Source organism: Boleophthalmus pectinirostris, unplaced genomic scaffold (genome assembly GCF_026225935.1).
Source record: "Boleophthalmus pectinirostris isolate CB_2022bp ecotype Guang Dong unplaced genomic scaffold, ASM2622593v1 HiC_scaffold_14, whole genome shotgun sequence".
Taxonomy (NCBI): Eukaryota; Metazoa; Chordata; class Actinopteri; order Gobiiformes; family Gobiidae; genus Boleophthalmus; species Boleophthalmus pectinirostris.
The window spans coordinates 14559155-14573839 of NW_026571047.1; the positions used below are offsets into that span (position 1 = coordinate 14559155).

At 38.5% G+C, this 14685-nt stretch overlaps 1 protein-coding gene across 1 annotated transcript in view; it reads left to right on the forward strand.

Annotated features, from left to right (window-relative positions):
* LOC110171006 (protocadherin-15-like) overlaps positions 1 to 14685 on the forward strand; it is a 290940-nt gene that overhangs the window by 37413 nt on the left and 238842 nt on the right. The window contains exon 2 of the mRNA XM_055150550.1: positions 13532 to 13691. Coding sequence (XP_055006525.1) covers positions 13532 to 13691 — 160 coding nt within the window. The remainder of the gene's footprint in view (positions 1 to 13531; positions 13692 to 14685) is intronic.

A 14685-nucleotide genomic window follows, 5' to 3' on the forward strand; every position in this document is an offset into this window, starting at 1 on the left:
GATTTTTTAGTAAACTTTTTCTAGTGGAGGGTCTGTCACCTGCTGGTTTCTACGGATATGTCATTGCTTTTGCTTCTACACAATGACATTAAACAGCTCTTTCCTGTTTTTCAGTTACAGGTAGTTTTGTAGCTCAAAAACCTACAAAAAATAAAAACAAATACCTATAAAAACAAGCATTCTGGCTGTGAGTGTGTAGCCAGGCTGGTGCCACCTAGTGCCTCCACTCAATTTCATTTCTCTCCAGCGACTAGGTCAGGAATTTGAATACACTAGATGGTTCGCATGTGTTGTCAACGATTCCCAAGATTGAGGATTTAAAGCCGGAATGAAAAGAATGTTTGGTGAATTTTATCAGAGGGAAAGACGTTATTGCCCTTCTTCCTACGGAATTTGGAAAAAGCTTAATATACCAGTTTGACCCGTTAGTGGAGCATTACATACACATACGTCACGACCAAATAGCAGCAACTGGTTAAATGAAAGTAAGAAAAAGGAAAAATAGAAAAGATAAAAGTACCCGCCTACCGTCCAGAGAACAAATCCTAACACTGTGAGGTCAGACAGTTTCTATGAAGTGAAACTGACTGGTGAATCAGGCTAGAGAGCTTGGTCGCCTCTTCACAGATCTGACCTGTAACTTGGTCTGGTTTGGTCTCCATGAAGATAGAAAGGTTTAACACCATACTGTGAAACATTCCCGTCAAAGCAATAACATTTCCTTGGAGAGAAGCATTTGACTGACCCTCCACCTGAAAAGTTACACAATGCACCCTTAAACATATAATGTACATTTTAGGGAAATGAGCGATCTACCCTGTCATTTGCATTTCCCCAGTTATCACTACACATCAGTGGGAGCCTGTTGATATCAGTTAAACTTCACAATCTCACATGTTTGGTTCAACCTCCGCCACGCTCTCATCTGCTGTTGTGTCTTTGATTTTGTGTCCTGTCACTCGCAGTGCTTTTGTCTTCCTCGCGTGGCTCTCATCTTCCTCCTCCTCATTGTCTCTGTTCTCTCGGCTCCTGCGCAGCTCCTGTTTTCGCTCGTCTCCAGAGGAATATACAAGTTTTTTTGAAGTTCAAGCAAAGCCGGAGTGCCTTCAGCCCCGATACACTCTCGACATCAGTCTATGGTTACTCAAGCTTACAGCATGGCCTACTATTGTGCAAGGCAAGTGAGGGAGAGTTTCATCACAGCAGAGTAAAGGGAGGTTTGAACTGACGTGTAACATAAAATCATAATCAAGAGAAAAACATGGAGCACAACTTTGATGGGCACAAGAGCGCTTTCATCATACTTTGGTTCAGCTAAAAGGCCAATATTATGATCAAGCTGTTATGGCCAGAACTACAGGACAATACTGGCAAATCTCAATTATCTTTTTGATTAGAGCCCGATAACAATGGTCAGGGGTCAAATTTTTATATAGCACTTTTCCACGTTGTTGGTTATGTCGAGAGCGTTGTTTGAAAAACCAACTACTGAGCTACTGTCAGTTTAGATCAGATTTAGTTAATCAAATAGTGATGCACTATGAAATTTTTGAGGTGAAAGCAACTGTCTCCATGGCATCGTTGCTTTGACTACAATGTCCCACAGTATTACCCAGGCTGGCGCCACCTAGTGCCTCTGCTCAATTTTATTTCTCTCCAGCAACTAGGTCAGGAATCGGAATTGACTAGACGGTTTGCAAGAACCCCGGAAGATGTAGACCAAGCACTGGCCAATCAGCGAAGCGCTGTGAGGCCATGACTGGGTCCCTTTTTGTGGTATAGCACAACAGTAAACAAAGAGGTCAAGATGGATATCGACTAAGTCATACATTCTGTGTTGGCAACGATTCCCAAGATCGAGGATTTAAAGCCGGAACAAAGAGAATGTTTGGTGAATTTTATCAAGGGGAAAGACGTTATTGCCCTTCTTCCTACGGAATTTGGGAAAAGCTTAATATACCAGTTAGCCCAGTTAGAGGCGCATTACATACGTCACGATGAAATAGCAGCAATTGGTTAAATAAAAAAGTACCTGCCTACCGTCGAGTCAACAAATTCTAATGGTGTGAGGTCAGACGGTTTCCACAAAGTGAAACCGATTGATGAATCAGGCTACCAGAGTATGGCACTTTATTGTTAAAAAACAAAACAAAAAACAAAACATGCATTCTTATTCTGAGGCTTGCCAGATTTGATATTTAACTGTGCATGGACCTGCCTGTCTCACTGGAGAAAGAGTTTAAAGCCATACTGTGTAAAATTCCATATAATAAAATCAAATAAAATGAATGGCAAAAGAGAAGAAAATGCCTTTTTAAAAGTTCTTTCCATATTTTGCCCAACTCTACTTAGAAGAAAGATGGGTAAGCATTTGAGCAAGTTTAACATGAGCCAGATGGTGATGGCTGTCACAGTTGTCATGTTATGGATGATTTCTTTACAGTTTAAGGGTAAAGATGAAATCTTATATACTGCATAACTTATGTTACTAATAACACTTTAGAGTCCATCCACATTCACAGGCTGGCCTTTTCACTGATCAATAAGAATAATATCAATACATTCTTAATAATAAGCATCCCTAGTGATAAAATTGTGTTGATATTTAATGTTAATGAATTGTTTAGATCAATGTACAATGTTGTAATTTGTAAAGTATATAGACATTCATTATAAGCTACTGTTTATTTCAAAGAAAATATGACTGCCAAAGAAGAAGAAGAACAATGCCAAATATCCCTTTTACTTTCTATTTTATCATTCTTTTTTTTTTATTCTTTTTTTATTAGTATATATATTTGTATGTAAAGCATTCACTTTATATACAATTCATGGCAAAAGGCAATGGCTCTAAGATCAACCCCTGAGGAACACCAGGGTTATATACCTGCAGAGTGCCATAAATAATTCTCCGAAATCATTTCCAATCCAAAAAATGTCTGGATACAGTTCTGAGCTCAGACCTGTCTCAAAAGATGCTGACACAATTGCCATAAAACTTTTTTAGAGTACCTAAAATGAAAGGTTATTTAGGTAATTTTCTGGTCACAAAAAGCGGACTTCAGGCACAAAGACATTCTGTTGAAAAAGTACTTGGTTAAAGTGGAGAGGCAAATGTTCTGATAATGGCCTGAAACCACCAAAAGGCTCCTGCTCAAGGTGAAACTTCTATTTGTCCAATTGGATCAAAATCACCATTTGCCTGTGTGCCGGAGTCAAGCCAGGAAACCTCTTGTCTCCCTGGCTGCTCTGCTCGCTGATAGCACTACAGAGCACCTGCATGGCATTTCAGACAGCAAAGACCAGCACATAAAACTCAATTATAAGCTGTTATGAGCTACCCATGCCACTATAGGTCTCTCAGAGTGTGACCTGGTCCAAATCGCAGTAGTAATAAGTTGTGTTTACATTATAGAATTTCCTGATTTCATAATTTCAGATTAGGTCTGTCACGGTAACACATTTTAAAGCGTGATATATTGCTACAGGGATATAGTGTGATAAACGATGATATTGAAACTACTTTATGCCACGGATACAATAACAATAAAGCAGGATAATCCCATTAAATCATTTTTAAATAGACTGTATCATTAAAAGACATGAGCTGCAACAAATAAATAGCAGGATGAAAATTAATTAGCTACAGATATGACTTTTTCAGCCCCTCACAGCTCAAGTCTTTTTGTATTACAACACAAATCCCAAAAAATCGCCTAATTCTTGCAAAGAAACTTATGGAGTAAGAAAGCTGTCAAAAATATTTGTGTCATAAAATAGAAATCCGTGCTTATTTGGGAAATCCGTGCATATTTGGCTGTAGTTGCGCATAAAATAAATATTTGTAAACTCTCAAATGAGTCCAGTCGTACATAAAATATATTGTGTGTATTTTATCCATCAGAATATGAAATGAAAAATTACAACTTCATGAATTACAATCACGAAATGAAAATTTACAATTATGCTTTCATCAGTACGAATACGAATTCACAGACGGAACTTTACTGTTAAAAATACGTCATCACTTCACAGACATTATTCATCGAGCAGAAGAAACATCGATCAAGATCAAGACTGCGCATGCTCAAGTTTGTAGCAGAGGGTAAAAACAGAGTAATAGCACAAGAAGCTACAACAACGACCAACAAGTGGGTTAATTAAAATCTATTGTAAAAATGTCTTGAATTCGGGAACCGAACGCTGCTGTATAATATTGTGTAGAAACACCTCCTTTGAACGGGAAATTGCACCTATATGTTAGATAACATAGTGGAGCCAGTTGGCTAACATCCGACGTAATGTTATCCCAGGGCTAATTAGCAAATATCAGGTTCTCTGTATGTTTAGATTAAAACATTCACGGCTACAGCCACAGCGAGCATCAGTCAGTCTTCACTTCAGCTGCATTTCTCACATGAAATGCCACCAAAAGTTCCTCGGGACGCTGAAATGTCCCAGTTCACACCAAACTCTACCAAACTGTCCTGGTTACGACGTTACAGCTAATGAAATGTTACACATTACATTTTAATGCAGCTTCCAGCAACAATTAATGTTCGTGTTTACAGGCAACACCTTGGTATGTATACAGTATTTACTGGTAAGTATAACATCATGATGGATGGATTTGCTAATTATAACCCATTATAACTCATGTATAACCCATTGTCTGAAATGCAGCTGAAGTGATTCCCGAGATCGAGGATTTAAAGCCGGAACAAAGAGAATGTTTGGTGAATTTTATCAAGGGGAAAGACGTTATTGCCCTTCTTCCTACGGGATTTGGGAAAAGCTTAATATACCAGTTAGCTCCATTGGTAGATCATTACATATGTCACGACCAAATAGCAGCGATTGGTTAAATTAAAAAGTACCCTTCTACCGTCAAGCGAACAAATCCTAATGCTGCGAAGTCAGACGGTTTCCATGAAGTGAAACCGGCTGATGAATCAGGCTAAAGGTCTATATAACTCTATGAGATTCATTGTTTTGAAAGATTTATCCACAAATTTTATCATTATTTGTTAGCGACTGACTCCACAAACTTGATCTCTAATCTTATGGCTCAGAGCAATTTCAACTGACAATAGTCACATCTTTGTAATTGAATAATTATAGAAACACTTTTGTGGAAAAAAAATGTGGAAAAAATAATTTCAAATTTGTTTATTTGTGCTAATAAAAAAACATTGAACTTTGTGCCAGTTTTTGCTTTATGTGGATAGATCCGGTAATTACAGAGACACCATAAATCAGGTCAACAGTCTGACAATTAAACTGCAAATTCTCCCATAGAATTCATACCTGTCCGGATTCTACAACGTTGTGATGTCTCTTGAAATTAATTGCGGATTTTTTTCCCATGGGATTTGCTCCAACATCACAGTCTGCCCAGAGCTGCCTCTCCCTCAGTAGAATTGGACATTTGACGTCCTCCAGTCCTCCAGGATATTCACATTTCACTTTTAATTAACAGGTGGCAGCGTTTGCATAGCGGAAAGCACTTAATGTTGTTTTTTTAGTAGAAAGAGCCTGGGTGCTGTGTCCAATATTAGATTTTCATTACAATCACCAAAATGGCTCTTAAGACTGAGACGAAATAAAGATCCGTGCACTTGCTTACCCCAGAATCCTCTAATTGATTTGTATAAAACGTATCGCGCGGCGGGTGGCACCAGATTTATACAGGCCGTCGTAGACATGAAGTACTTTGATCGCCGCCGTGTAATCATTTTGAAATAGTGCGCACTGGGGAGCGTTTGGGGATCGGGAGGGGGATATTTAGGGCCACATTTTGTCCTTGAGCAAGGCACTCGACCACTGTGCACCAGCTGTGGAGCGGGAACAAATGATAGCTTTTCTTTGCCTGTCCTCATTTCACTACACAGAGGAATGATCTTTGGAGGGTTAAGACTGAATGCATAAACAGGATATTCTGCCTGTAGTGGAGAATTGGCACTAGAAAAGGATTAATACATCTATTTTGCATGAGATTTGTTATGGGTAATGTTCTATAATTGGACCAGTGAATCAAATTTCCCTGTGATTCTAGTTTTGAAAGGTACACTATGTAAATTTTCATGGGAGTCCACTGCAGATAGTCTCACGTCAGGCCAATATTTGGACTTTTTAGTGACAGATTTTTATAGAATTCTTTAATTTTGACTTAATTTGATGGGATAATAACTAGGTCTGGGTATCATTAAGAAGTTTCCAATACGATACATACCTCGATACATAGGCCACGATACGATACATATCTTGATACAGTGCACTTTCAGTTCGATATGGTATATTTCAAATCGATTTGTGACAGATCAGTAAAAATAAAGGCTAAATCTTGACTGAAATACTAAAAGTCTTTCTTAAAACACATCTTGTGCAAAGTTCATATGAAACACAAACATTTTAATCATCAAAACAGTGAAAATGTCAAATGTCTTGCATAAATGAGTTTTCTTCTACTGAACAAGCAACAAAACTGTAGCTCTGTAAAAAAATAATTTAGTAAAATATACCAAAAATACCCTTGGTGATATATCGATACAGCAGTCCTCAATATCGATACTGTATCATCACATTAAATGATACGATATATTGATTTTTCAATATTTTTGGACACCCCTAATAATAACTATTGTAAATATAAATTATAGTTTTGCACCAATCAAGGAATTTGCAAAGAAAAATTGAAAAATATGTTAAATACACTGATGTCACACTAGGGAGAATTCTGTCCAAAAGTTCAGCAAAATTTAGAGAAGTTTTTCAAGGTAACAATTATAGAAGTCCCTCGTGTGATGTCACAATTTCTAGGAAGTACAAGGACGTCAAATTTTAAACCAAAAAAGGGTCAAATTGAAAATGAGTGAATGTTTTTGTGCAAATCTTAAAAAAAGAAAAGAAAAATATCTTAACTGTGTTTTAGTGAAATTAGTAATCTAACCTGTCATATGCCCTTTAAATCTTGAGACCAAAATTTTGTTTTTGGTGATCGACTTCCTCAAAAATACACACAAGGTTTTATTTTAACACTTTAGTGTGAAGAGGTAACTGCAGAAAACATGACTACACCACTCTGTTATGGTTTTGTGGAATAAAAAGGTCTTGCAGGTGAGTTTGAAGTGAATTTAAATTACAGACTTTGAGGAAAATAATCAAAATCAGACTTATCAGCTATAGGTTTCTCAAAATTCTACACAATCGGTATCGGCATAGGTCATGAAACAAAACATATCGGTCGATCTCTAGGGTCCACCACTGGCTTGCCTCCATGGAGATGTTATTGCTTTGTCTGGAAGGTTTTGCAGTGTCATTAAAGCTCGTGTCCGTAGGGACACACAGATGTTTATTGTCATTGTGCAGACAATTCTTGGCAAAGCAATAAAATCACAATGGACAAAAGCACTTTCATCTGAAAAGTTATGCAGTGTACAGCAAAGACAGAAATTGTTGCCTCTTTGCTGTTGACTTTTTGATGACTCTTGGGCCTTTTATTAGTCATGTTCATTTCGATTGGATCATGATTTGTTGTGAACAGAAGAGCGTAGTGTCCTCTTTGGGTCAGACAGAGATACTTTCCTTCAGTTGTAGCGGAGAAATAGACCATGACATACACACACCATTACCACACACAACACGTTTCCAGTCTCCTCCTCCACGGTGGGTCTGCCCCTGGTTCATCCCCTCTGTCTCTGCCAGTCCTTTACACACTTTTCAAGGATTTCAAGCTTTCCTAAAGTCTAAGCTGAGTGGGTGGGAATCCTGCTGCAGCCTGTGGTGTATTTGAGTGCTTACAGGAAAAACAAACAGTTTACTGATACAGGTACAGTCTTAAGCTAGTGGGACAGGGGAGTGGATCTGGACAACAGCTCTACTGCATTATTCATTTGTTAAATGTTCTGCTCAAAGGTGCATTGTGTAATTCTTCTGGTGGAGAGTCTATCACCTGCTTGTTTCTATGGATATGTCATTGCGCTGCTTGGAATGTTCCACAGTATGGCATTAAACAGCTCTGCCTTATATTTATTCAAATACAGGTGATTGTACAGCTAAAAATATACCTAGAAAAACAGGCTTTCTGGCTGAGTTACCTCTCCACAGATCTGGCCTGTAACTTGGTCTGGTTTGGTCTCCATGAAGATAGAAAGCTTTAACACTATACTGTGAAACATTACAAACAAAGCAATAACATTTCCATCGAGAAAAGTATTTCACAGACTGTCCACCTAAAAAGTTGATAACTCACACCATCCCTTCTGCTGCATATAAATCTAAACTCTACTAATAGAAATGTTGGTCCAGTCCTGACATCATCGATCATTTAACAATTAAATTCTAAAAAGACTGAACTAAAAACATTCCAAAACATATATGACAAAAACATAAAGGATGAGTGCATCACAGGGTCAAGTTAAATGTGTTACATAGGTGCTTTTTGAGGATCTAGATCAGGGGTGCTCACACTTTTTCAGCATGCGAGCTACTTACAAAATGACCAAGTCAAAATGATCTACCTAATACAAAGCCAAGCAAACTGCACTGAAACACTCTGTGCCCCTTTTTTGGACCCTCACCCACAGTTTGAGAACCCCTTCTTTAAGAGAACTTCCTCTGGCACTTTACACAAAACTGTGAAAAAAGTGAAGGAAGTAGGTAAGATTTTTAAACCTGTTTTTTAAAGTTCCAAACTGGAGTTGCATTCTTTTCTGGTTTTGCAGTGATATTTACCAGCCTCTGCACATTTACCAAACCAAACGCACATCGTGACAAACACAGATGCATTTGTGCACTTTTGTTAGGCAAACTTCAGCCAAATGTGGCAGTAGGTCTGTTCTGTAGATCTGCTCTATGCTGTAGACCTGCTTTGTGCCAACACTGTAACACGAATTTAGACTCGTTTTTGCTTCACATTTCGTCTTGCTCTTTTAATCAGCGCGCACTGTGGAAGGAGCTTGTGTTCGCTGTATGGAGGAAGGAGCAAGAGCGTGAAAAGGCGAGGGGCGGCGTGCTGATGTGAGGCAGATGGACAGGTAGGATGTTTAGGAAGTTTAACCTGCCCTGTGATGCACGCTGGTACACGAGGGCACACGCTGTTGCAGACGAGCTGTGCATAGGGAGCGTGTGTGTTTGTGATGTGCTGTAGAGTCTCTGCGGGTTTCAAATGAGCACACAGGCTGCACTGAGACGCCCCACATGCTCCTGCACCCTGGTACAAGTTTACTGCCAACAGCAGTGGCCGTAATGAAATATGATCGCACTTGTTGAGTGTCACACCTTGAGTGAGAGACGAGACCGAATCCAAATGCGATAGAGTCCGAGACGAGACACGACGATCTACCCACACGACCTTGGCTATCAACTGGTAGATCGCGATCGACGTATTGAGCACCCCTGATCTAGGAGGTGAATAGACTGGAAAGAAATAGAAGGAGATTCCAGGCACTCTGACCTGACAACAAAATAGTAGTATTCTGAGGCATATTCAATTAAATTATTGATGTGAATTCTAAAATAATGTTAAAATGGCCACTGATGTCATGATACATTACAAAAAGAATAAAATAGCCCCTTATTAAACACATTTATTTCTTGAAGTTTTAAGTTTCTGTCTCACTGGCTGCAATTTCTGAGAATAAGCGCCTCATTCGACCCCTCTTTAACAGACTATTATTTCTTTCATTTAGACTTGGATTTGATATCTTACCATTCCAAGGTCAATCAGACAAGTTTTGGAGTATTTATGTAAGTGGACAAAGTGACGAGAGGTATAGCTTGAGTCTAATTTAAAAAGGACTATACTCAACTGACCCAAGAACTTCAAAGTATCCCTCTCTTTTCCCTCTCCATCTTTAATAAGTAATTAATCTAGGGCTAAGGGACACACTCAAGCACAGTTATTTTCAACACTTACTTAACTCAAGTTTCAAGTATTGGACTGTGAAACATCCTGTCATTAAATGTAATACAAATGGTAATGTACTATGTAACTTATAGATTCAATATAATTACATGTTATTTCAAATATAGACTTCTCAAACATAGGCAGAACATGCAAAACCTAAAACTCTCTATACAGAATCAAAGGGTTTCTTGCTGCTACCCGCAGAATGAATGACTCAACAAATTGTCCATTGTTGTATTACTTATTGCCATATGATACACACCTTGATGGCATAGTAAAAAGCCAAATGGTAAATAAATATTTGCATTTATTCTAGTCTGACATAACACATTTTCAAAAAGTCTGTTTTGTGAACAGTGTAGGTAACATATTATGCTATTTTCTGATCTGTTTCACCTGCTTGTTTCTAAGGAGATGTCATTGCTTTGCCTGGAATATTCCACAGTATGGCATTAAACAGCTCTACCTTACAGTTGCTTAATTACAGGCATTAGAAAAACAGGCATTCTAACTGTGAGTGGGATTCCCTCTCCACAGACCTGACCTGTAACTTGGTCTGGTTTGGTTTTCATGAAGACTGAAAGGTTCCAACAACGTTAGACAGGCTGCTGCCACCTGGTGCCTCCGCTCAATTTCATTTCTCTGCAGTGAATAGGTCAGGAATCAGAATACACTAGACGGTTTGTAAGAACCCCGGAAGTGCAAGTCCAGGCACCAGCCAATCAGCGAAGAGCCATATATTCTGTGTTGGAAGATCGAGGATTTAAAGCCAGAACAAAGAGAATGTTTGGTGGATTTTATCAAGGGGAAAGACATTATTGCCCTTCTTCCTTTGATTTGGGAAAACTCAATATACCAGTTAGCCCTGTCAGTGGCGCATTACATACGTCACTACCAAATAGCAGCAATTGGTTAAATAAAAAAAAAGTACTTGCCTACCGTGGAGCAAACAAATTCTAATGCTGCTAGGTCAGACGGTTTCCATGACGTGAAACTGGCTGATGAATCAGGCTAACACAATGCATCTTTAACACACAAAGACTGCATAATCAAACCACTCTGTTCCCCTTTGCTATGTCACATGGTAAGACAGGAATTGTTCCATTGTATTTGATCTCCATACACCTTCTCTAGAATCATTTGGATGATCTGGAATTGCCCATCTTGACTGAATAAAAGGTAGAATGTAAGCTGTGAACTTCAAAACTACCACTACATGACATCACAAGGTGGAACAGAGTATCTTAAGCTCTGAAGATGTAGAGAGATTAATAATGCAGGATTATCCAAATGTATGTGAATGAACCAAAACACAACTCCAGGTCTGTTTTTGATGAGGTTACAGCATTTCTAACATGGCTTAAAGCTCACAAGAGTAAATTTTTGATATAGGACCTTTAATCACTTTGAACTTTTTTCTGCTGGAGGGTTTGCATCTTATCTGCATTATTGCTTTGCCTGGAATGTTCATATTCCAATGTATACATGACATGTTATTACAAGTGATTGTACCTATTGTGATTATAATATATTTATATATATTATAATGTGTAAAATTCAGCCTATAGGTTTCTCTTTCAAATGCCATGTTGCAATCCAAGATGTCCCTTTTCTTGTTTTTTTTTTTTTTTTTGTGATGTTAGTTGTTGCTTCATTGCCTCAGCTTCAGGTTTTCAAATAGTCAACTGTCTCGCTTCTCTTGAAAGGAGGGGGGCTTTGAAGCGGCCCCTGAGACTGATCAAAGAAGCTCCATTGTAACATAGGTTCCATTACACACAAGCACAAAGTAAATACCATATGTCAGCTGTTCATTATGGGAGTTAATACACCTCATAGGAATGTCTTATATATGCAAAGTATGTGAGCTGGGTTTCTACTGCCCAGGGTATATTATACAGATAGGGGGAAATTTAAATTTACATTCTTCAGTGCAGATTTTTGTTGAAAGGACTCATATTACACTGTTCTCTGATCTATGTTATAATGTTGTTTCATCATCACAAACATACCCAGAGTTGTGTTTTCTTTCACACATGTTTAATACATGCACATCCTTGGGATGACATGTGGTAATACAGGAAGTGCTCCACTAGAATCTCTATTGAACAAACTTGAGTAACTTGAGTAGCTGTCAACTTGAAAACTACTCACATGTATGTTTTTCATGAAGTAACGAGATTATAACATGACTTAAAACATTTGTTGTTGTGAGACTGCTGCTAACCACAACATTGGTGGAATAAATCAAATTGTCCATTGTTGCTTAACCTACTGCAACATACAAACATTCTTGCCTGTAATGTTCCATTAAACTTTAAAACTGTATCTAGCATTTACTTCATTACAGATGCTTATTTAAAAAAAATAATAAAATAAAAACAATCTCTCCACAGATCTGACCAGTAACTAGTGCTGGTGGCACCATGCTTGTCTCCATGAAATAGAAAAGTAACATTTCTAGTGGAGGGGCTGCCACCTGTTTGTCTCCATGGAAATTTTATTTCTTTGTCTAGGAAGTTCTAGTCTGATTCATCAGCCGGTTTCACTTCATGGAAACCGGCTAACCTCACAGCATTAGGATTCGTTCGCTCGACGGTTGGAGGATACTTTTTTTGATCAAATTCCCCAAACAATTTCTTTGTTCTGACTTTAAATCCTTAATCACAGAATGTATGGCTCTTTGCTGATTGGCTTTTGCCCAGACTCACCCTTCCGGGATTTTTGCAAACCATCTAGTGTGTTTCGATTCCTGACCTAGTCGCTGGAGAGAAATGAAATTGAGCGGAGGCACAACGTGGCGCCTGGCTGAGAATGTTCCACAGTATAGACTAAACCTATCACAAGGGAGACAAGCTGGCTACAGCACTATGCTACTTTACAATTCAGATCTGTGGAGAGTCTCCCCTGTTCACAGCAGGAATTAAAGTATTTTTGAGCAATAGAAATACTTGTAATGAATAAAGGCTGTATATGTTTATTGTCATACCATGGAACATTCCAGGCAAAGCACTAATATCTCCATGGAGACAAGGAGGTAGTGGACACTCCACCAGAAAATGTACACAGTGCACCTTTAATAAAAGACATATGTAACTTTTCTGGTGGATGGATCTCCCATCTGCCTGGATTGTTCCACAGCAGAGCATTAAAGTTATCTAGCCCTATGCAGAAAAGCAAATGTCATTAGCAATAAAACACCTGTAATTGAATTAATACGAGATAGATAAGTTTAATGTTATACTGTGGAGCATTCAGGGCAAAGCTATTACATCCCCATGGCGATAAGCAATTGCCACATATACCCTCTACTAGATAAGCTCCATATATTGAACCTTAAACCTTCCAAACTGCAGGTACATTTTGTAGTGTGACTGATAGCTAGAGAACTGTAACTCTGTATTTAAGCCACATCACATCCTGTACCTGCTGTGCACCCAGGCAGCTGTCATCCTTCAAGTATATATGACTAATGTATACTTCCACAGCGCTCACTAAATGCTAACTGCAGTTCTGAAAGTACACTTGAATGTACTGCACTATAGTTCCTCTGTACTACTGTGAGGTCAGCAGGCAGAAGAACAAAACATAGACTTGTGATTAACCTGTCTCCCTTGTTGGTTGCAGCTGGATGCAGTGGGAGGTGAGGTGCTGAAGATGGTCCAAATGCACTTAATGGGGCCACAGTGTTGGGGCCGGGTCAAATGCCAGAGAATAATTGGAGCGGGAGTTCTCTATGTACTACTGCTACTATTGCTGTCCACCTGCCTGGGACAAGACTCAGAAGGTAAGGATTGGACTATTTTGTGTTTTTTGTTGTAGAGGTTTTTCATGGTTAAAGGGGAATTGTGGAAGTTTTCTGGTGCAAAGTCCATCACCTGCTTGTTTCTATGGATATGTCATAAAGTCCCACAGTAAGACATTAAATAGCTCTTACTTACATGTATTACATTTTATAGTTTTACAGCTCAAAGACAGCTAGAAAAACAGACATTCTGACTGTGAGTGGGGTCGCCTCTCCACAGATATGACCTGTTACGTGGCCTGGTTTGGTCTCCATGAAGATAGAAAGGTTTAATACCATACTGTGAAATAATATCTCCATAGAAAAGTATTTGACAGATCTTCCGCTAGAAAAGTTAGACAATGCACCTTAAACTATGTAGGCAAAAAAAAAAGTATTACTGTAAGATATTATGAATGCCTTTTGACTTTTTTATTATCACTAGTATTATGCGCCTTCGCTGCTGCTTACAGTGTACAGTGTGACAAAATAAAGTATATATAGCTCAGCATTGATTGAACTCCTACTGCGCAGAGTTTGCAAGTAGCAGAATGTATGTAAGTTTTAAAGGACTGTTTCGAAGTTAAAGGGCATATATTACGTAAAGACTCCTGCATGGTTTAAGCCATGGTAGAAATGTTATTACCTCCTCAAGTTTAGTGTCATTCACACACGCTTGAGCAGGCCTTTATTATTAGTCTGTATCTCCAAAGCTCAATTTGAGGCATTCAACTGCCTCAATTATTGCAATTGTAATTAATTATTACAAGTTGATTAACTTAAAAGTCTCAATCTTCCAGAACTTAAAAGGTTGGATGGCTAGTTGTACCTTTTGATAACAACTGAATTAAAAGTGCTGATTTAGCTCAACTCAGATATTTGCAGTTAGAGTTTTCAAACCACTGGAATAATTTAATACATTTTCAGTTTTGTATGTAGTGTATGATTTTGTACACACTTTGTTTTCACAATCCAGTACATCCATTTGTATCTACAC